Here is a 24,824-nt window from a genome sequence, read left to right as displayed (position 1 = left end):
GATTTCCGTTATATTGTTGTCTAATACTGTTTTATAGTTTCAACTGCAAAAAAACTTGTTTTAAGATTAATTTTATTATTTCCATTAAATGAAATATGATGATAGGAAATGTAAGAAACTTCTGCATGTTATTTTTCCTTTAAATCAGAAGTTAAAGAAAAACAGATCCCTGTGTTGTATAAGATTTCCAGCTGAGTTTTAGAAATACCATTTTTGGGGCTGGCCCCGTGGCCGAGTGGTTAAGTTCGTGCGCTCCACTGCAGGCGGCCCAGTGTTCCGTTGGTTTGGAACCTGGGCGCGGACATTGCACCGCTCATCAGACCACGCTGAGGGAGCGTCTCACATACCACAACTAGAAGGACCCACAACTAAGAATATACAACTATGTACTGGGGGGCTTTGGGGAGAAAAAGGAAAAAATAAAATCTTTAAAAAAAAAGAAATACCATTGTCAACATGGTTAAGACAATCAGTTTTTTATGACCTTATTTTTCAAAAGCCCTAAGTCTTTGAGGATACAATTTTGGTTGTCAATGTGACAATATACAAAGAATATTGCAAAAAACATACCAATTTTTAGTAATAACCAACTTTAGCTAAACTTGAAAACTGAAAGGAACTGTTATGAAGATGAAATCAAGAAGAAAGTCTTTCTTCAAATTGACCCAAATATTGCACATTCCATCCCAAAATGCTATTATTTAGACAACTGTTGATAGTGAAGTTAACTTCTTTTCTATCTTTAAAAAAAGGTTGCTAAATAAATTTGAGAGAGAATTTAAAGTACCTTAAAGAAAAACCTATTTTCAAGATATTAAAGAATTCTCTATTCACTCGTAGTTGATGAAACTGTCATGGGATTTCAGATCTTGAAAACTTCATGAAATATAGGTTTTTGCCTCCTCATTTTACAGAATGTAAGTGAGAGTTTCAGAGAGTTAAATGATTTGATTTTAATTTGATATATTCTACTTAATAAAGGATCTGTCCCTCTTCCCAAGGAATTTAACAAGCAGTGTTCAGAAGTGTGTATTTATTTGTGCGTTTTTTATTAAATTCATTCATTACATGTCACTAAAATTGAGCTTCTTTAAAAATATACTGAAATAAATAATAGTTCAGACCTTTCATTAAATTAGGCTGACTGTCCCAGTGGTCCTCCAGATTAATAAATTTTGCTTCATGCTTAAAGTGAGTTTATATTTTGGTTATTTTCTCTACGTATTTGGTTATTGGTCATAAAAATGAAAGTTTTGCACACAAGCTCTGATGAACTCTTTTCAATGTGAGAAAAAATTATAATTTTATATGCTTGTGAAATTAAAAATGTGTTTCACTCATAATGAATTTATACTGTATGTTTTTTAATAGAAATTAGATAACATTTTAATGTACCATTGGAGACTGAAGAAGTTATGTCTACATGGTGCCAAAACATCATAAAAATTTATCAGATTGTGTTATTGGAAGCTTTATAGACAATTCCATTGCTTGATTAACGGAATTGTTTACCCTAGCACCAGTTTTGATGAGTTCTGTGAACACAGCCTGACTTAATGAAAGTACTTTAATTAATATAAAGAAATCAAGACAAAAATTATTTTATTTTGACTTTTTTACTTTTGAAAAGGACATGGGTCCAAAAAATGCTAGTTGGAAGAAAAATGCAGTTAAAATTTTTTTTTTTAATGTCTGAGGGAAATTGTGATATGCCTTGTGGTTGCATTATATATAGGTATAACTGGTAAAAGTTTTCAGTATTCTCATTGTTTCATTAAGAATCAAGCAAGCCCCTCACAGATGTAATACATCAGTGCAGTGTCCAAATCTTCAGAGTCCACTGATATCCAAATTAATCTCTGAGGTGAGAGGGCCACCGTCCCAGAGGATGTGTTTGACTAGCCACAGTTCTCCCTAAATCAGCCATTTTAAGCTGAACAATTGATTTTTACCTAGAATCGGCTACAATTTCCATGAAACATGTATCATTAGGGCTCTATGACTATACACACACACACACACACACACACGTGCACAATCACATTTATTTCCTTAAGAAAAAAATTACAAGCTAAAGATAAAAGGAAATAAGATTTGCATTACGAAAAAATATTATAATGAATTTCAGTCATCTTTTTGTAAGTATGCATATGTGGAAACTAGTGTGTAGTTTTTAAGCTAGATATTAAATTAACTTTCAATGCTATTTCCCAGCTGTAAAATTGTCCATTTAATGTGGAAAATTATTCTTTCTGGCAGGGAACAGACTAATGACTGTGTAGACCTATTTTTGGTAACATGTGGATGCTGGAGACCAAAATGATAAACTCTGATGTGCATTTCTTTCTCAGAACTGTAAGGATCACACAGGTGGCCCATATTGCGATAGATGTCTTCCTGGTTTCTATGGTGATCCTACGAAGGGAACCTCCGAAGACTGTCAGCCCTGTGCCTGTCCACTCAATACCCCATCCAATAAGTGAGTAACACGTTTACCTCTCTGATGTGTGGGGCATCCAGTTCTGCAGGTGCATATTTTGATATAGCATGTACCCTTTCTCTTGTCATCCATAAATAAATAATAAATACATGCATGAATTTCTCAGGAAGATAATATGAGTTTTTCTAAATATAAAATATTTAAAGTTATGGATATTTATTCCACAGAATTTTTAATATTTTAGCTCTAGTTTTGGTGATTTAATATCCAAGAGACAGAACTCAAATAGAATTTCTAAACCAGCTCCAAAGAACAGACGTATGTTATACAAACATATACACGTGCCCACATGCACGCTCATGCAGACACACGGATCTCTTCATACCATAATAAAAAGGCCACTCATATAAATGTTGCTCGTTTAGGTCTCAGTCTCACCCTATTTATTTGTGACTCTTGGGCAAGTCACAAGCCCATCAAAAAGGTAAAATAAGAGAATCAATCTAGCTGACCTTTAAGCACCAGTTCTATCCGTTAGTTATCACATGGTTTATCATATAACATCATATTATGTGTATACAAGTATCTCACTGAAACCATTGTAATAGTAAGTGTTATAATTTTTACAACTCTTTTGATATGGGTGATAATTAGCACCTTCTTCTGCATAAACTTGTTCAAATTAGAACAATAATCTCTTGGAGAGACTTAAAAGTATCTATTTTGTCTGCCTCCTCCCCTTCCCCTTTTCCTTCTAGAGCAACACTCTAGTCCAGCTGCTGTCAGTCACTATCCCCCAGGGAGACCATTCTTAAGCAAATACCTAAGCAGAACGCTGAAACCAAAACTGATTTTTATTTTAATGGGCCATTATTGAACCAAAATCAACATGTTTTACTAGTAAAAAATTGTACATAACTATAATGTTAAATGAAAGTGATTTTTTGAGAATTCTCTTAAAAGTTAGTTTAGTGAGCGCTTAATAAAGTTCATATTATATTACTCTCTTTCCAGCTATTTCTAAACTCCGATAATTTTTAATGATTTTTTAAATGAAATCAGTCAGTTAAGGCTTTTAGTGTGAAGGTGTTATCAAATTGGTCATACTCTGAGGTCTTCCCTGAGATATTCCTAATGAAAATGGTCTTTTGTTGGTAGAGTGAGAGAATACCACAAGCCAAAGACTGAGAATAATTCTGCCATTATGTTTAAAAGTCTTCATTGGAGCTATGCTTCCTTCTCTTCAGCCCACATGAAATCCTTGTTTTCCTCTGCAACAGCCTTCCCCACTCAGAATTTTCCACCTTCGTCACGGGAAAAGAAAAGGAAGGACTAATATTTAATGAAAGCAGACTGCTGTATTCTAGGCGTAATGTCAAACACTATATTTAGTATTATTTTACCTTCAAAACAACTTGATAATGTGGGTATTATTACCCTCACTTTACAGATTAAGAAAAAAGACTCCGAGTGGGAAAGTAACGTTATAGTGGCAATTCTGGAGCTTGAATTCCTTGATTTAAATGCTGAGTTCCACACTTTCTAGCTGTGGGACTCTAGGAAAGTTACTTAAACTCTCTGTGCCTCAAGTTTCTCATTAGTTGTGATAATAGGACCCTCTCAGAGGATTGTTGTGACAATTGTACAAATTAAAATACCCAAAGCACCAAAAATAATGATTGGACATGGTGAGCCCAATACAAGGATATTATTAAGTAACTTGCTCAGAGTCATAAAATATTAAAGTATCAGAGTTGGAATTTTTAATATAAAGTCCATGTGTTTTTCAGTCCTCTGCAGTCTACACTGAGGATTTCTTTAAAAAATACACTGCATTTTAAGTGATAATATTAAAAGCAATTAAGTGGGAAATTGGGTTAATGTATATTAGTGATTAGAACATTTCCAGAGTTTAGGGCATGAGCCTGGGTGGGTATACAACTGAAGGTCCTTTGGCAATCAAGGGTGTCAGAGAAGAAGAAGGCAAAAGGGAAATCTCCTGGAAAATAATGGGTACATGAGAACAAATTAAATTCCTTCCCAATGAAGGGTTAGTCAGCCCTGTGTTGGCCATAACATGACACAAACCTTATGTCATGACACATGACAAAAACCTCTGGTGTACTGGTGAAATTAGATCACACAGTGGAGAATCTGCTCATTCCCTCTGGCTGAATGGAATTCTCCAAAACCATCCAACACACACAAAACTCATTGTCTGACACTAGCTTTCACTGAGGAAAACAGAGGGATTGCATCTGGCCACTCATTTGCATTGCTCTTCTCAGCCCAAAAGTCATAGGCACTGGCACAGCCGTCAATCCAGCAGAACTGGCCATTCAGAGGGCCATGTGAATGCTAGCCTATTAGATTTTTGGAATTATGTGATTGGTTACATATGTAGATCTTAAGGGTTTATCCTCAACTTTGACCAACATTCCTATCAATGCAGAGGAGCCCTGAGGGAGAGAACTGTGTCTGGGTAATTACAGCCCTTCGTGGTCCACCCTTCTCTGTTCACTCTGCTTCTACAGTAATTACGAGTTCTAATTGTGTTCCTGAAGGAAAAAAGAATGTCAGCAAGTGTTAAAACACCATCTGTTAGTGCCAAAAGGATTGAGGTCCCAGTGTCCAATGATGGCATTTCCTAAAGTATGTGTATTGCAATTTGAGATAATTATGCAGATCTTGATTCTTTAAAATAAAGGCAACTCAATAATAACAATATCAATTATGCCAAGTATTTAAAAATCCTTCAGTTTTCAAGGTGCTTTCATTTATGCTAAATAATTATTAAATTATTACTTAATTTTATCCTTAGAAGTAGAATTAGGAATGAGTCATAACCTATTTCGAATTCCAGCTTTTAATAGAGTATCTTCATAGGTAGAGAGGACAGTGATAATCCACTTAGTTTAAAACCCTTAGAAGTTTGTGTCCAAAGTTGTAAAGTCTTATATTTAACACAACTTTGAAAATTAACACAGTTTAGCTGCGCAATTGTGATGTGAAAAATCCATTTTAATCTAATAACCTAAAAAATTTTTTTAAAGATCCCTAAGTAATGGGACATTTAGCGACTTAGGGAAGCTCTCATTTTTAAAATTATTTTTAAAAGTCATTATTGCTCTAACGTGAGTTAGAAACTCTGAGGAATAGATTGAATATTCACATATAATTCAGAAGATGGGATTTGAATTTTCACAGGTTATTCAGGAAAAAAAATCAGCTAAAGGTTGCTGCAACCTTCATCTGGAAGTGTAAGGCTTACTGAGAGTTTTCCCTTGGTGATTTATCTACTTAATCCCTGCTCATAAATCTTAGGGATCACAAGCATTTTGGCTCCAAATTTCTTAGATAATATTGCTAAATAAATCAAATGTGTAGGGAGATAGAGATAGATTGGTATAATTACTATGATGTATGAATAAGACAAGGATGTAATATTTAAATTATACATATATATCAACTTCATCGACTATTTACAGTGTCCACTGTTTGCTGAGCCTTCTCATCTTGGTGAGGTATATATTCTAGCTATAGATTGCAACTAGGTAGTGAAATTTATCACTAGAGAGGCAAATAAAAACTTAAACATTTCTAATTTTTTTATTCATGAATTTCTGACATCACATAGCTTATAGATTAAATATGACATGAAATAGACACAGGATTGTCTACCCTTGAACACTTAGGATGCGTTTGAATAGATAATGTTATTAAAATCATTGTAGATTTCCATCAGTTATATAATAAAATTAGAGAGATCATTGGCCCAAGGCTGGACCAAGGGTAGGTCCTCAGTAAGGTCTGTCTACTAATATCATTGTGAATAGCACTTCCTCTTTTTGTGTATCAGGAATGCTAAAATTTGCATTTTTGAAAGAATGGAACACTTCTAGAGCTGACTTTTGCCTCACTCAAGGGACCACACTGAATTATTGTTGTTAAAATTAGTACTCATAATAGAGAAATATAAATATTCTAAGATAAAAGGTAAATTAAAGGAAATGTTCAATTCAACAACATTCCTCAGAAATTTTAGAATGTGTTAGATATTTTAGAGCACTTTCCTACACGTTGTTTAATGTCCACATGGGTGATTATGATCTATCTTACTAGTTCCAAATACCAGAAGGGAAAACTAAACTCCAAATTAAATGCGTTGATCGTGATCATACAACTTGCTTGTGGCAGAACCAATATTAGAACCCATATACTCCGATTGACCTCTCTGTGCTTCTTCCGATGGGACTATAGAAATAGAAACAATTATAGAGACATCGAAGAGAAGTAAAAAGAAAATTTAATAGAACTCAATGTTAGACAAACTGTGAATGTCTGTTGTAAGAAATGACTCTAGAGTTTGGCAACAGTTATGCTAACTCAAATGTCAGGGACTACAGCAGAGTGAGAAACTGCACGTTTAATTACTTAATAAGTAACTCAATCCCTTAAACATTAAACAAGTCAGCATACTTTGGCAAAAATTTTTAAAGTATTATTAAATTGCAGCTCTAATTTATTGTGGCACTATGCTAAATATCTGCTTTCACATCTTATTAGCATGAAGGTCTTTACCCTGTAGATCATATTATCCCATTTTGCAGAATGAGAAAATCAGGTTTAGAGAAATGTAGAAAATAGCCCAATTCTAATTACAAGATCCAATTATGGACATTAAATCAGATTTCATAGTATTTGAAGATAATTAAAGAAATATGTGTTTGCTTAGTGGTTCTCCTGAGAATAAGTAGAAGAGAGGTCATTCAACTGAAAGAAGAAGAAACTTCTGGAGAAACTTTAAAAATTGATGTGTTCCAAATCACGATCATGAAATAAATGAGTTTCCCCTACATTTTTCTCTTCTTCTTCTCAGCCCTCTGCTCCGTGGACATTCTCATTACCCATACCCCTGGTTGCCTCCCTGATACTTTGCAGCATCTCATCTCTTTTTGGTTTCTCTTCCCTACCCAACGTTCTAGGTAACAATTAGTTAAAAGCAGTCTTGCTTTCCTATTGTATATGCAAACAAAGGACCTGCCCTGACTGTAATTGTTAAGATGGAAATGTTATGGCAGCGACTAAAGGAGTGGTTATTTCATATCACATGGCAATCTCAAGAGGCAATTCAGTTCCCTCTTGCTTTGGCTGTGAGAAAGTTCAAAGCCATATGTTGATCTGCTACTATCAAATGAACATACTTTACAACATATTCATATATATAATTATGTACATATAAGCATTTTTTACAGTATGCATTTTATACTCTAAATATACTCTTGATTTCATCTTATTTTTTAGGTTTTTTCTATTTAACCTTATTCCATTATTTTATCTTAATGTACATATTTTGATAGGTAGAATTAAATTCTTTCTGGAGCAAAGATAACTGTATCTGCATGTGGATATTCATGTACATAGATTCATATACATATGTTCACATACGTATTCATATATATTTGCATATATACATACTTATAAATGGATCATTATAAATATTAAAATCTATGTTCAGCTCTTTAAAAAAGACTATTTCCATGTGCAGATTCTTACTATGTAGTCCAACAATAGCTTCTCTTCCTCCTGCTATTTGTGGAAAATGCCTGTGGTTCTGGGATCTCTTGAGTCTTCCGTGGTGCACGGAGTGCATAATCCAGAAGCAGAGCACTCTCCTTGCCCGTGTAGAGCTAGCCAACTAGGGTTAAATGACATAATCTTGGAATCACTTGAAGTCAACATGATCTGACACTCCCCTCTTTCTGTCACAGAACAGTTAGCTTCATATTTTAGCCAAAATAAGTGTCAAGTTGCTGTACTTGCCAATCTAAATTCTACAGACATTTTTTATTGTACATGTTTATTTCTCATTTTGATTTTACTTTTGTTGTTGAATGCCATCTTCTCTATAGCTATAGCTGCAGTTATGGCAGTAAGGGAGTGAACTCTCTGTGTATGTTGTTTGAAGATTATTGAAGCACAAATACAGGTCTATTTTATGAAGATGTTTTATTTGGATGCACCATGTCAAGTATTTATATTACCAAAAGTTTAAACTCACTTAATTCTTACCAGTGAGTTGAATGCTGGTTGACTACAGGGAGAAGGGAGCACCGAATTAGAAATCAGAAGTCCTGAATCTCATTCTAAATTCTTCTGGAAATTATCTATGACCTTGGGCAAGAAAAATGATGCCTACCCCAACCAGCTCATAGGATTTTGTGAAAATGCAAAAAAGTTATTTGTAAAAGCACTGTGAAAATGAAAAGAGCTAGTTAAAGCTAATATATTGGTATTGCTTAATTTTTTTTCCTGAAAACCGTTGATTTCTGTCACTGAGTGCATTTTACTTCTGTCAGCTTTAACTGATGCATGGGTATATTTAAGAGTTTGAAATACATTTTATAGTTTTAAAGTGTCAGAAGCCTTGTGAAGCACCTTTGACAAGACTTATGGTAAACTGATTGGGGATTTAAAAAGTTAATTGGTATGGTTTTCTTTCAATCACTGTGGTCCCACATGGGTGGGAAATCTAGATCTTCTAATTAGAGCCATTTTCTCTGTAGATGATGAGATGGTTATTGAACGCCAATTTTAAAAGAAGATATTCACGCATTCTAGAGATTTGTCAAAATCTAGTCTTCTCTTTTATGTCTTCTTCTTTTTTAAGAAAATCCTATTTCTTTCCCTTTCTTTCCGTTCACACTTGTGCCAAGAAAATCACCCATGGTGAGCTCATTTTGGATCATGGATGGCAAGCCACAGCCTGCTCTCTAAAAGATGGTTCTCCTGTCACAGAGCATAGGCTGGGTGTGCCTTGATGGGTGTGTTCACGGCAGCCACCAGAACCCCTTAACACGGAACCTTTTATCTGGATAATATTGTAAAGTCAAGATATGCTAGACCAGGCTTCCCCCCCTTACCTCAACAGATTCATTTAGACTTTCCACTGAGTTGAAATGTTTAAAATGATAGGACTACTTGGTTCTGATAGCTTGCTACTATCAAAAAAAGAGAAAGAATTATCAAATCTTTACAGGACTGCTATGAAGTAAGACAACGGAACATTGTTCAAAAATAGTACCCGTGATCTGATCTGCACAAAAGTTAGGAAAGAACTCCAAAGTCATGCAAGTGTCAGGAGCAGAACGAGATCAGGCCTTGCAGTGCGTAATTTGTTGTTCTCTCTTTAATTCATTTAGCCATCAAGTAAGCCTCTACTGAATTGTCCTGTCATATATAATAGAAAATAAATCTATTTAGGGGAAACGTAATGAGAGAAAGATTAATTGGGGGCATTTCCTTTTAAAATGGTGGAGCAGCAGAACTCACAGAATTCAGAATGGTTGATGGCTCCTCAGAGAGCTGCCGTGCCAATCCCAGGGTAAAGGTTCGCGCGTGAGGGGTGCCTCTCACAGGGCAGAGAAGTACGGCCGGAGTCGAACATTGTTGAAGGCTAAAGCTAGCGCAGAAATGCTCCACTGGTGCCTGACTGACGTTCAGCTCTTACTTCAGACCCAAACTGGAAATATGTGCGGAGAGAGATGTAAACTTTGGAACGTGCCTGAAAGTGTGAAATGGCAGGGTTGTTTTTGTTTGGTCTTATTATAAATTTAGGCAGGATATGTATGCTTGATCTCTCCTGAAAGATTTTCGGAGGATTCCATCTGTGTGAACAGCATGCCCATGAGTACACATGGGCAGCAACTTGCACACACATACATACACACACACACCTGTGGTAGCCACACTGGAAGTAAGGACCCCACCACCACCACTGCTACCACCACCACTTCCACTACCACATACTGAGTTTTCCAAAATCTCTTAACAGATTTCAGGCTGCTTGAAATTTAGAAGGCTTTGGCTAGAGAGAAAGCATGAGAGGCTGTGCTTTGCCAGGCCTCGAGAATCCCTAAAAAGCGACTGCCCAGTCCCACTTGTGACTGACGATCGCGGACCCAGAACAGTCAAAAGTCAGTTAATAACACATCACAGGGATATTGCTCTCCGCTGGGCTATCTTCACGTCTGCAGAAATAGCAATGTCATTTCATCCTTGATTGGCCAGACCCTAATCTCTGTCTGTGAGATGAGAATGACCAGCCTGGACCCTTTGTCACAGCAGTACTGGAGGAAGGGAAATGAAAATATGCTGCTAATGACTTTGTGTATGTGTTTCTTCCCTGTATCTGTTGTTCCCTGACAACGTCAACGTAGCTTTAGCCCGACATGCCATTTAGACCGAAGTCTTGGATTGATCTGTGATAAATGCCCTGTTGGGTACACAGGACCACGCTGTGAGAGGTAAGCACATACTACAGTGTCTTTCAAAATGATTTCTACCTTGGGAGTTATAAAACCACAGGCATTATCATCCTTCGCATTGCCCCAGAAAAGCCACCGCACTTGGTGAGGTGAAATGAAGTTTCTCACCACACTTGTCAAACAAATACATAATATTTTTATAGTTTATTTATTCTCTAGAAATTGCTCTATAAATTTCCATTCACTCAGAGAATGTTTGATTAATGTTTTAATCTTAAAGGTTAAGCATTAGCCTACAATCTTTCTAGAAAGTATTGCTCAAGTGGAAAGTCATGCACTTTAAGATTTATCTTACTGTCTACGTTGGCACCATTTACTTTTCATAATTAGCTTTTTGTCCTTAAAATGTGGCTTAAATGTGTAGTTCATAGTTGAGCAAGTGGTTCATAATTTACCTTAAATATATTTGAAAATAGAAACAAAATGTAATTTATTGTCATGGTTTATATCCTCTTCTAATTCCTTCTAAGCCAGCATTTTAATTCCTGTTGATTTTACTAGGTAGCTTTGCAGAACCGTAGATACTATTTTATGAAATTTTTATCCTTATTTTTCCTTCTGAAACCTTTTTGAAGAAACAGTTCTTGTGCATTTCAGTCTCAGTATGAAAATGGTACAGAGTTCTCCCTTGACATCATTGGCAGACACAACAATGTCTGCCTGATTTTAGCACTGAAAACAGTCCCCATCACAAGGGGGAAGGAGGACAGAAGAAGTGACCTGTTTTCACCCGTCGTCACCAAGGCTAACACCACAGAGGGCTGTTTTTGCCTATCCTTTCCTGTGCTCTTGGCAGCCATCCCCCCTGTTTCAACGAAGGTGCACAATGTTAATGAAGCAGAAGCCAGTCACCCAGAGAGAATTTAGCCAGCAACTAGCAGTCTGTGGGCAAAATGCCAATGACAGTTCCCAGCAGCAACAAGTACTATTTGTGAGGATGGCGGCATCTGTAAATTAGTAATGGAAGAACAGAACTGAAAAAAGGATTTATTTGCAATTGAGAAACTAGAATCTTTGATTGTGTTAAAAAAAAAAAAAAGGCGGGCACCTCTATATTACTTACCGTACTAGCAGAGCACGTCATTGCCAAGGCAGATTTACATCAAATCTAAAGCCTAACCCCCTGGCTCACTACAGGCAACCTTTTTTGTAGCAACTGGAAAATGACAGCTGCTCTGTCATACAAGGCCATTAAATCCACTTATTTAGGTGAGCATGGTCCCTGATGTATTTATATTGCTTTGCTAAATGCTCTGTATTTTTTATATATGTTAGACAAGAGTTTTTGAACCATCTATAATTTAAAATCCTACGTTTTATTTAACAAACATCTGCTTATCAACTACCGTGAGCTAGGCATGGGGCTAGAGGTAGCATATAAACAGATGCATTATACCCTCCTTGCCCTCAAGCGGCTCACATCTTTATGGAGTGAAAATGGTTGAATGTATTGGGAGAGAATTCTAGTCTGAATAATAAAAATCACCAGGAAAGAAATACCTGACAGAAAGCATGATTTCCTGTCTAAAATCTTTATGAATCTGATTAAAAAGATGGAAACATGCATATGCAGCTTAACAAATGGCATATCTTATCTCCAATTCAAGTCTTTTCAGTCAAAAATAAACTTAAGCTATTATTACATAGAAAATGGGATATTATATTTTTTTCCAACCAGAATTTGGATTAGGGTTTTCCAGGAATATTTAGGGGTAATCATTTCTCTGTATTTAGATGAGCCGAAAAGTCAAATGGGTCGGAAATATTAAGAGAAATATTTTTTGAGATGTGCAGCTGAGACGGAAGCAGGCGAGAACAAGGGTCAGTATAAGAAGGAGATACCGGTTGCACTGAAAATCTTAGAATCAAAACCATTCTGCAAGTGATGGGTGTAATCAGTGTATGCACATTGTGTACATCAATTCAGCCCTGGAAAACTAAAGCGATGTTTCCCAAACTGTAGGTGTCCTTGGAATAGAGTTCTGTCATCACATAAGTTTGGGAAGTATCTATTAGCAAGTTAGAAGTTCTGACATGTCCTGGAGGGGAGAAATCTGTCCAATTTGTTTACTCAGCACTTTCTAATCTTGTGTCACCATAAATCCCTTGCTTTTATTATATAGCAGGAATTCATCTCAGACTACAGCTCAGGTGGACAGGAATCCTAACTTTATATTCTTTAGCTGAATTTAATTTCTATTTTGAGACCAAATTCTCCATACGTAGCAGCTGTGGGAGCTTGGAAACAATCTCAGTCAAGTATACCTTAAACGTGTGCAATATTGTATGTCAATCATATCTCTATTTAAGTTTTTTTCTCTCCTCCCCAGCTTCCAGGCTTGAACCAAAGTTTTAACAAGCTTATGTAATAGCAAGAGGCTTCAATGCTCGAATGAGTGAGTGAATGTGTGTGTGTGTGTGTGAGACTGTGTATGTGTTTTGGGCAATTGACGTACGGCAGGGCCAACCAGTCTTTGTAATTCACCCGAGTGTGTTTCTGCTCTTCCTTTTTCTTGTTCCCCTGATCACCTTTCCTTTCAGGTCTAGTATCTCTCTCCACTGCTTTCATACCACTCATGGGGACACGGGTCTCATTTTGCTGCTGTCATTCCACACTGGAACCCAACAACATCTCTACTCTCATCACTTCTCTTCCATTTGCCTTTCCAACTCCATCTCATTTTCTGCTTGGGGATGAGTTGTAGGAGGAGGTGTGACATTCATGGAAATGGTGACCTTTACAGCCTAAAGTCCAGAAGTTTCCTGTTTCTGCTTTCTTCCCATTAAGGTCCTTTCTCTCAGTCATGTAACACAAGAAGACCTTCCTGCTTGAATTGAAGAAATGAAGACAAATCATGAATGAGAGAATGGCAAAACAAGATATGAGAAAATGTTGATGGATATTCTGGCACATGTAGAACACTAGTTACAGTTTTTTGGAAACTTTTGCTTGGGGCTAAAGCACCTGTACTTTGAAATGTCACTGCTTTTCTCTGACTGGGGGATGTTTGAAACAAAAGAAAAGAGAGGTGGGGGGGAGGGAATGAGGTATTCATCAGGGCACGTTGCCAAGATTCTAGGCTTTTATCATCCGGACAAGAGCAGAAAAAAATAGAAAAATAAGAAGACCGTGTCTTGAAGGGCAAAAAGAGATGGGTGTTGGAGCATCAAGAGAAATTAAACAGAACATGGGGGGAAAAGTGAGCTAAATACCGATGCACCTGCCCTTCTGGGCACTAAGCTACTTTCAAAATGTTTGCAGCCTCAGCAACATATCACACTTCATGGAGAAAGACCTTTGAAAAGACTGTGGCACCTTCACCCAGCGGGATCCATAAGACCACATGAAACTTAATGTTATGCATGACCCCTGAAATCTTGTCTCCTCCCCAGCTGGCCAATTTTTAACAACTCCTCCCTAAATGAGGAGAGAGGCGTCAAAGTTAAGACTAATTTCACAATTGTCACTGAAAATGAAGAAGATACTTCAGTCTAATTGCTTAATATTTGGAAAACTCACCTACAATTTTATCCACTTGATTCATTTTTCGGTCAGAGAAGTTCCTTTTTCCTTTTTAGATTTTAATTCCAAAGCCCTATTTAGATATTCTCTGCTTCAGAAATGTCTGACACTGCATCAAGTCTAGTTGCCATCTGATCACTATGCTGGCGAGAATTTCTGCTCATGTCTGAGTCTTCTTGAGCCCTTGAGTCCTGGATGCAGACCATGGGGCTACAGAAACAAGAGAAGAAAGATAGGTTTACTTACTTGCTAGTACCATTAGCAAAATTGTGACTCCAAGTGAGGTTTCAAAAGGCTGCTCATATTTGGTTGTGCCGTTTGTACACTGCACAAAAGTACTCAGCCAAGGGGGAGTTTGAGGGCTGAATCCAGCGTGCCACTTCTTGCCAATGTGCCTACTGTACTGTGTCTGGGTGCCCAGCCATTTCCACTATCTCTTGATTTTTCTGCATATGCCCAGAGAGGGCCCTTTTTTCTAATTTGCAGAAAGGCACCATATAAGCAGGGAAACTCCCTCAGTCTTTAGCTGATTGGGTCAAATGGGAGGTTGTAAGAATATAGCGTTATTGCATAGCCACACTGACTTATACTGTAGCCACTCTCCTCTGTGCCTTTGCCAATGCTGTTCCCTCTGACTGGAAGACAGCAGCCCTTCCACTTTTCTACCTGAGACTAACCCTGCTCCATTCTTAAAATTCAGCTCTATCATCCTGAAAGCGTCCTTGATTCATGCTGATCTGGGTCGGCCACCCTTATCTCTGCTTCCATAACAGCATTTGCATATCTCTGGGAGTTCATAGACACATTTTTCAGTGTATCTTTCTTCTCTGTGGACTGTACTGTACAGACTGTGCTTTATTTACAGTAGTGTCATGTAAAAGGGCTCAGTAGATGTTTAAGGAAGAGCAGGAGGGGAAAAAAGCAAGAGTTTTTCTAATTCACTTACAGAGATTAAAGCATTGTTTTCAGGCTATAGATAATGGGAATGCAGGCCACAGATTTTAGCCAAAAGTTATTGAAAACATGATGGAGCAGAGTGAGATAAAGGTCTCACCAATGTTGCCTTCTTCTCATTGCTGTTTCTTTCCACTTCCACTTCTGCCATTTTCTTTCTCTCTCTTCCTCTGAAGTTGTTCCTAAGTTATCAATAGAAACAATCATGTTACTTAACTCCCTGTGTTATCTAGAGTCTCATCTATGTTTAAAGGGCCTCTTTCTAAAATATTGCAATTTGATTTGAAAACGGTTAACAAATGTGGAAATGAAATGTCCCTTATTATATCAAGATGTCTATCTCCAGCAAGGAATCCAATAAACTCTGTTAAAAATTGTCTTCATTCTGCCTTGCATATGAAAATGAGAGGACTTGTGATTTCAGGTTACAGTTCATTTTGGTGGAGTGAAAATCTGAGAAGGTGGAAAAGTCTAAAGGACTGTGGTTTACACTGATTGTAATTAGAGGATTAGATTGATTTTAATTAGATTTCTCAGACTATAAAACACTATTATTGATAATAGTTATATGATTAACAGTGTTGTATTCATTGACCCTAGAATTACTTTTCAATTTCTATTGCAACTTTTTATAAGTCTCTTAGAATACTGCTCTGTGTATAAAAACACACACGCACATATACACTAGTGATAAAACCGGAATGCACACTTTCAATAAAGTGGCATATGAATTGTTTATCACGTATCCAATGTTTCCTTACGTGTCCTACAACAAAAAGTAAAAGACAGACTCTTCTTCAGTCATTCTATTTAATTGTAGTTATTTTTCTCTCGGACTGAAGATTTTCTTTTTATTGTAGGAGAATTTGGGGCTTATTAATTGGTATCTATGTTAAGAAAAATTCCCAGATCTCGTTATGTAATCCCATCTCTCCTGAGGGCAGTAAGTCATTTTGAGGAAAGTGAGCTGCAAATAATGGGCTTTCGTTGGCTGTGATAATGATCATTGTATATCATTATTCTAGTGGAGTAAAGTCACCATCTTAATGGTAAACAAAATGAGATGTGAATATATGTGGATGTGCTCATAACCTCTGAATATCAAGTAAGGCAAGAAGAACTGGGTTAAAATTCAAAAAGATCTTACCTTTATTGAATGCCTCTCCTAAAGGGACTGGAGGCTAATTTTATGCACTAAAGGGTTAGTGCATAATTTACCACAGAGAATTAATAAACAATTATATTTGTGGGTGGCAGCATTCTTCCAAGAAATATTTATACAATGACTTTTACAAATTCTGAAATATTTTGTGAATATAATTAAAAGTAGTAATCTCACTTTAAAAACTATGATAAAAGGTTAATTCTACAAGATTATTATGGCACCTTTAAATGTTCTAGAAACTTAGAATAATCAATGTATCTTACCAAATTAATGACTTTGCCCCATAATCATGAAATCATTAAAGTATCCTGATGTGATGTACTGGATTTACACCATTTCTATTTCAAATGGTAGAGATTCTCTACGCAATGACTTACACATCTGTGAGTAGGTGAGCATGACAGTAATGTTCTGTTGAGATGATATCCTCCCACTCTGTTTTTGTTCCCCTTCAGTTTTGACCCTTGCTGCCAAAGACTCTGTTTTGCTAAGATGGCCCAGGTAACAGAGCTGGCTGACTGTAAGACTTCAGGTGGACTGTTTCGTTTCTCCTTTAGCAAGTGTGGCTTAAAATGAAGCATAAGCAAATGCGACTGAAAGAGAAGATAGAACAGAATGCAAATAGGTGCTTTCTATGAAGGCATATCTGCGCATCCATAACATTAAGTAGCATTTTAAAACATAACATATAGATAAACGGAAATTTGATACTATAATTGTAAAAATCTTCTCTGCCATGCCTCATAAATAAACGAACTCTTGGTGTTTTTTTTTTCAATAACATGTGAGATAATATTTAGTCCTTTAAAAAACAAAAAAGACCTAGAGTTTGCTACTATGAGTTATGGGCACAATTAAGCATCACCTTATGACATAGCATGCAGGCATACCTGCTTCTCAGTAAAGACTCTTCAGTGAAAATCTGCCTCTGTCTGGATATGCAAATACATGCAAACCCATCATTAATGCAGAGACACCCACAGCCCCCACCTAAATAATAATGAGAATCTTTTGAGTCACAGTTTTCCATTTAATAAATTCTGAGTTCTCACAGCTGAATTTCCTTGTTGAGCCTGTTTTTTCATAACAAGCTCTTGCTGCGACAGCAACAAAAAATATGAACCTTACATATTTGTACAGAAAACAACCAATTGGACTAGCTACATATGATGTGTTGTACTACAAAGGCTTTCCAACATGGACCTAGATTCCTCTAGTGTGCCAGCAGCAGACTTCTTAATTATGCCTTGGTCTCATCTTCAGTGCCAGTGACAAGATTTTCTGCTTTTCTGGCTGAAATCTAATTACTAGTGGGGCTGGCAGGATTTCATCTTGTATCTACACTTTAGTTATAGAAAAACATTTTTTTAATCACCTTGCATTTGAGAAAAGGAGCACTTAAAAACAAAACGTACCATCCTGGGAGAGGATACGATGAAAAATATGTAAACATTGCCCCCACTGGGTTTCATTGAGTTCTTCCCCCATACTCATTGATGAAATTTTTCACCTTAGGTGTGCAGAAGGCTATTTTGGACAACCTTCTGTACCTGGAGGATCATGTCAGCCATGCCAATGCAATGACAACCTTGACTTCTCCATCCCTGGCAGCTGTGACAGCTTGTCTGGCTCCTGTCTGATATGTAAGCCAGGTACAACAGGCCGGTACTGTGAGCTCTGTGCTGATGGATATTTTGGAGACGCAGTTGGTGCAAAGAATTGTCAGCGTAAGTCCTGAACTCTTGATGCCCCTGACAGAATTGATACATTGCACCTCCAAGTGGCTGATGAGTTCTTGAGTGGGGATTGGAGAGTGGGAAGTTATATGTAATACGTGTGTGATAGATGCACAGCCTACGCACAGAGTCTGCATGTTCTAAAATATTTCATTGTACTGATAAAGGAAATCCTTTGAAAATTGCTGCATTGTTGAGGTGTCCGTTTTTCCAATGATACACATATTTTTGTTTACATGTGGAATGAAGATTTTAAAATAAACTTATGTCCGTTACAGGAAAGAAGAATTTGGAAATTAGGTAGGCCCTATTTATCCTTATGGTTTATCTTAATGCCAATCATTTTCTTGAAATAAATTTATCTGCCCATATTATTTTATTAGTACCTGTCAGTAGGTGTTAATCTGTAATGCATTCACGTGTGAACTTTACGTTCTTGCCTTTCATAATAGGTGTAAAATTTTGTTAATATTTTTACACACTGGCATTTGTAATTGCTGAGTGATTAACCTTCATCTTGGGACTATTCATAGAATGCTTTTTCTGTGTTTTCCTTCCACAAAATTAGCTGCTGTACAGCTTCTCCATATTAGACAGTACCTTCCTCTCCTCATCTTCACCTCCTTAGGCTTGTTATCCAATGTGGCATAGAATTTGCAAATGCTCTATATTAGTAGTACAATATTAGTAGTACATAATATGTGAGGGGAATCCTGTTGTGGAGAGTCACACGGAAGCCGAGCCCATGAGATCACTGAGCACTCTAGGCTGCCTCATCCACTTCACCTGCTGTCACAATCTTCAGGCTGAGCAGGTTATGATATTAGCCCAACAGCTCATGTCTGCCGACTTCATTATGCAAGAAGGGACTCTTCTAATCGTTCAGTTGAGTACCAGGACCTGAAAAATTGTAGAAATCGCTGGAAATGTAGAGTCTGTTATTGTCTCTGCTGTAAACACCAAAGAGCTGGTAGAGTGCCCCATTTCAATAAGAAGTGTGTCTTTCTCTTCATAGATTTGGAAAATGAGTTCCAGCTTTTTGTCATTTAAAAGTGACAGTTTATTGAATCAAAAACAAATCACCTTCTGGAACAATTGGCATCTGTTAATACCACCTGTCAATCTATAAATTTTTTTAAAGCAAAATTTCTAGCAGGCTCAGAAGTGCCTTTAAATACTGTGGAGTTATAGCATCTGTATAAAATCGTAAGGAACTTAAGAAATTCTCCCGTTCAAACACGTCATCTAGGTTCTACACTTTCTAGCTATGTGACCCTGGGCAAAACATTTGACCTCTTTGAGACCCAGTTTCCTCATCTAGCTAAAGGGTCATAATTGTCTGTGGGGATGAAGGATCTAGCACAGAGAGAGTATCCAGTGAGGTGCCTAGGACCTGGGGTGCTCCCATGAGGCAGCTCCTTGACAGTGGTGCTCGGCTCCTAGTAGTCATGAGTGTCCGTGCTCCACTAATTTGAGGGCTGTGTTAATCTTTTTGATGACCTCTTTTTCTATCTTCCAATAACCCCTTCCATAAAGTTGAGGAGATTGTTCTACTTATTTTATTGTGGTAAATTGAGGATCTATGGCATGAAGTCTTAAGAACACGTAGAAGAATATGATATAAAACCATTTTTGAGCCATCACCCATTTTTATACCACTTGCCAAGAGGTATCGACATGATTATAGTTTTTAATGCTCTTCAGCATATAAAAATATAAGCAACTCCTTTACTATCTATTTTTATAAGTTTTCATAGATACAATAGCTCTTCTATGCATAGCTAGTAAATCCTCAAGAAAAGAAAACTCATAATAAACTATTTTAGTTGCCTCTAGATTTGTTCATGAAAAGTACACCACTACAAAGAAGTATATTTTGCTTTTTAAATTTTATGTATATTGTTTGTGTCTTACATTTCATTGGAGAATGCCAAGTAAAAATTCTATTTGCTTATGATATTTTTAAGATGACATTAATTTATGGTAAATTTAATCTTTTGTATTCCCCACTCTAAGAAAAAAAAGGGCTTCTAAATTATTTGATATTTTAAAAATTGACATATAATATACATAAGAAACTCATATAAAGATATTATAAGTATGTACTACAATTCTAGTGTCCAAATGAAATGGATATTTAAGGAAAATATTTTCTTCAGGCTTTTCTCACACCTCAGCTATAGATTATCCTTAGGCTATCCCCTGAGGAAAATGACTGGCAGCTTCTTAATGGCCCCTCAACTAGTATCAAGTTAGCAGACACTGAAGGCCAAACTGCTGGAAGAAAAATCAAGCAATTTTTAGAAAAGCAGTGAAACTAAGTAGAACCTCGAGCTAGGTGAACAGAAAATAGCATAGCCTGACAGAGTAGGTACTTATAATGCATTTGTAAGTTGTGGTCAAATGAAATATCCAGAGACATGAGAAATTATTGTACAGAATCTACCAAAAGCATCTCTGAACAGTCTAAATTCCCATGCCATCTCCCACTCACATTTTTCTTCTGGTAACAATACAATTATATGTATCATTAAAAATACACTTGTAGAGTACAGAGTGAGCCATTAATTACTGTTCTCTTTGTGAAAAGGCCACTTAATTTTTAGACTGATGTATTATATGTTTCAGAATAGCGTCAGTCAACTTCATAACACAGAAATGACAAAAGATTACTTAAACCAAATATATTTTCTATCTTTGGAGATAGTATATAAGTTGTAAAACCAAAGTGATTTTTTAAAATTTTAATGCTATATTAGTAACATACTAAGAAACAATGTTTTTATCTTTTACAGTTTTCTTTTCTTATTGAATGCATTTTATATATAACATTATGTAAATTTAAGGTGTTTGAGTTCCTTCGATACATTCTTATATTGTAATATGATTGCTGTTGTAGAGATGTTTATCCTATTACATAATTATAGCACAATGTTGTTGTCCATATTCATTATACTGTGCATTAGATGTCTAGGGCTTACTTACTACTTTGCAAATTTGTACCCTCAAACAGTATCAATCTTATCCTCCCCCCTGCCCACCCCCTGGTAACCATCATTTTACTTCCTATTTTTTATGAGTTTGACTTTTTTAGATTCCACATACAAGTGATATCATACAGTGCTTGTTCTTCTCTGTCTGAGCCTAATGTGCTTAAATGGCAGGATGTCCTCCTGTCTCATGGGTGAATAATACTCCATTGTGTATATACACCACATCTTTTTTATCCATTCATCCACTGATGGACATTTAGATTGTGTTCATATATTGACTATTGTGAATAAATGTGGAAGTGCATATATCTCTTCAAAATACTGTTTTCATTTCCTTTGGGTATATACCCAGTAGTGGAATTGCTGGATTGTATGGTGGATGTATTTTTATTTTTTTGAGGAATCTCCGTATTGTTTTTCATAGTGGTTGGACCAATTTACTTTCCCACCAACAGTGTGCATAGGTTCCCTTTCCTCCACATCCATTCGTCCATTTCTCCACAGCATTTGTTGTTTCTTGTCTTTTTATGATGGTCATTCTAATGGGTGTGAGATGATATCTCCTTGGGGTTTTGATTTACATTTCTCTGATGATTAGTGATATTGAGCATCTTTTCATGTACCTGTTGGGCATTTTGATGCTCTCTTTGAAAAAGTGTCTGCTTAGATCTCTGCCTTATATACTCTTCTAATCTTAAATATGTATGTATATATATATACATGCACACATATGTATGTGTGTATAGACAACAATATATAAATACGTATATTTGTATTTCGCCTCTCAAGCTCCTTTTTTGAGCTAAACACAAAAACTGGCACATAATAAATAATCATTAAATTGAAAAAATTAATTAATGTTGCTTGATTAATAGTGGCATTAATATGCCAAGGGTGCTATTAATTTTGGTAATTTCTCAAAATTATTTTAGCTCTATAGACAGTATGCATTACTTATAGTGAGATCATGATATTTTAAATGTTACCACAGTGTATCTGTGAAGAAGTGAAACAGCTGGAGGAGTGGCGGAGAGAACATTTTCCTGGAGTCAGGGGCCTGAGGTTCTAGACTCGGCTATCTCACCTATATCATGTGGCCTTGTATGAATTATGGCTTCTTTGCATCTCAATGTACTCATTCTCAAAACTGGAATAATAATGATGACATTAATATTGTAACAATGTATGATGTGCCAGGCACTGTGCTATGCTTTACATGAATCATCTCTACAGCTAGTAGAGTTGTAAGGATCACAGGATATAATGTTTAACAGAACACCTAGCAAATCAGAAAACATTCTAACGCTCAGTTGCCAGTGTTATCATCTGGGGGATATTTTTATTTAACAAGCCTATTAAGACTATTAGAAAGTTTTTCTCAACTACAGATCTCTCTTCTTTTTGCAGCTTGTCGCTGTAATGTCAACGGCTCCTTCTCGGAGATTTGCCACAGTAGGACAGGCCAGTGCGAGTGCAAACCCAATGTGCAGGGGCGGCGGTGTGATGAATGCAAGGTAGGGAGTGGGAGCTGGCCGATGCATTACTTCCTCCTTGAAAATGTGTATTCGCTTTCAACGACATACGCCTTAGGATATTGAAAGAAGAAATCAAGATGATCTGATTCTACATGTAAAATTACTGTGATCCTTGAAATGTTTTTTCAAAATAGAACCACATTTTCCTACACTGGCATTTGACCTTCGACTTCTAGTTCCTTGGTAGTGAAATTGTGTGATATTTACTGCAATTCAAATGTTTCTGAAACAGCATACAAATTTTATCTCAGTCTATGAAGAGTAAAATACTCTTCTCTTTGTTTTTATGTTTTTGGCAGAATGAAATGGGTCACACCCTTTGCTTTTAGCAAAGACTTTGTTTTAGTTCCATCATTTAAAAGTTAGTTCCAGTGAGCTCTCTACTTAGCACAAAGTTTCAGTAGAGAAGCTAATCAAGGGATTTTTAGATACATCATTTTGCTAAAATGAAACAAAAATCAAAATCCGTTGCTCTCCGTTCCTGGACAGATTGCCTGCCTTCAGTATGGCGAGCACCTTGACTTTCCTCCATGAACGAGTGGATTCATGCTATCTCTTTCACACAAACACGTAATTTTGATGATAAAGACTGTTAAGCAGAAGAAGCATTTCTCAGATGTCAAACTGGCCTTTCTGTAGGAAGTTTGAAAATATCACCTGCTTCTATCCCTTGAATAATACCGTATGCTCTTTTTTTGTGTTTTTGTTTTATCTCTCTGTTGGCTTGTAAAGCCCAATATGTGGTGGGACCCAGAGAAGCGATTCTGTGTGTTATGTGACTGCAATCCCGTTGGCTCTGTGACTCCACAGTGTGATGTTAAAGGAAGATGTGTCTGTAAATCAGGCTTCATAGGGCAGCGCTGCACCCTCGGCAGGCAGGTGCACCGGCAGCAGGAGCAGTCACAGAGAGCGCAGCGGGTGCTGGCATCTCCCCAGAGGTGGGGGCTCAGCAGCTCCAGCGGGTGCCCTCGGGGAGCCTATCGGCCTGCGGCTCCGGTAATCCCAGAGGTGCTGCATGGCTGTGCCTGGGTGTGCTGTGTTCCTGTGCTGCGGCTGACCTCCCCCAATGGCATTTTACCAATAACAGTTGCTAAGTGTGCAAACTGCAAATGCGAAAACTAGACAATTCCTGATGAAACCTTGCCTTTTAAAAAGAGCTATCCGTGTGTTTTTCAAAGTATATTCAAGTTCGTAGATCACAAAAGTTTCAATGAACTCTGGATATGTAGAAAACAAAGAAAAATGTATTTGTAGGCACCTACAATCTTCGAAGCAGAAGGAACCTCAGGCATCACTAGGAGCAAAGTCACTTCTATGAGTGAACAAATGGAGAGAAATCTAGCAAAGAAAGTGACTTACCCAAGAAAATTCAGCTCACTGATCTGACATGTCATCATAATTATTGACTTTGTTACATTTCCACATCATAATTTTGCTCGTGTATAGAACACACACAAGAAACATATTTTCACACACTATCCATGTACAACATACACAAAGAAAAGAAGCGTATTTCTGCTACAAAAACTTGGCCCCCTTCTCACAAGGCAGGACTAAACAAATGCTGGGAGGGAGGCCAGGAGAGAAGGAGGAAGGGAGGGAGGGAGGAAGGAGGGAAGAATAGGTCCATGGCCAAGTTGCAGGGTAACAAGAGACAAGATTTGCCAGTGCAGAATCAGAGCCTGTGGGAGAGTTGAGGGTAGGGGATGGAAGAAGATGAAAGTAAAGTAAAAAGTAAAGAAGAAGAAGAAGAAATTCATGGTTTTATTTCTGGGCTCTTTATTGACATTTTAAGAAACGAGTTCTGTTATCAGACTGCCTCAGGTCAGTTCCCAGCCTCACCCCTACCTAACTATAGAAGAGCCCCTTAAATCTCTCTATAATTCAGCTTCTTCATCTGCAGTAGGACCCACTTCACAGGGTTTCTGTTGGCTTGGATCCTCCAAGGAGCAAATGCCAAGAGATTTACTGGGGGAAACAGCAATGAAAGACGAAGGGGGAGAGAGAATAGTATGAAGGGGAACTTCTGCTGCAATGCAGGTCTGACTGTGTGAAAGGAGAGAGGGAAGGAAAGATTGGGTAGAAAAGCCTCATTTGGTGCATTCTGCCAAAATCCAAAATTCTTGACGAGGCCGATGGGAAGTAACCAAG

At 37.1% G+C, this 24,824-nt stretch overlaps 1 protein-coding gene across 5 annotated transcripts in view; it reads left to right on the top strand.

The window, feature by feature from the left end:
- The window catches only part of LAMA2 (laminin subunit alpha 2), a 531,319-nt gene that overhangs the window by 315,560 nt on the left and 190,935 nt on the right, over positions 1-24,824 (top strand). For all 5 annotated transcript variants that reach the window (XM_046676887.1, XM_046676886.1, XM_046676884.1 and 2 more), the window contains 4 exons: positions 2,352-2,479; positions 10,660-10,746; positions 17,925-18,136; positions 22,546-22,652. In XM_046676887.1, the coding sequence (XP_046532843.1) occupies positions 2,352-2,479; positions 10,660-10,746; positions 17,925-18,136; positions 22,546-22,652 (534 nt within the window). The remainder of the gene's footprint in view (positions 1-2,351; positions 2,480-10,659; positions 10,747-17,924; positions 18,137-22,545; positions 22,653-24,824) is intronic.

This window comes from Equus quagga, chromosome 11 (assembly GCF_021613505.1).
Source record: "Equus quagga isolate Etosha38 chromosome 11, UCLA_HA_Equagga_1.0, whole genome shotgun sequence".
Taxonomy (NCBI): domain Eukaryota; kingdom Metazoa; phylum Chordata; class Mammalia; order Perissodactyla; family Equidae; genus Equus; species Equus quagga.
The sequence above is the reverse complement of the archived record's forward strand: the minus strand, read 5'-3'. Positions and strand labels throughout refer to the sequence as shown.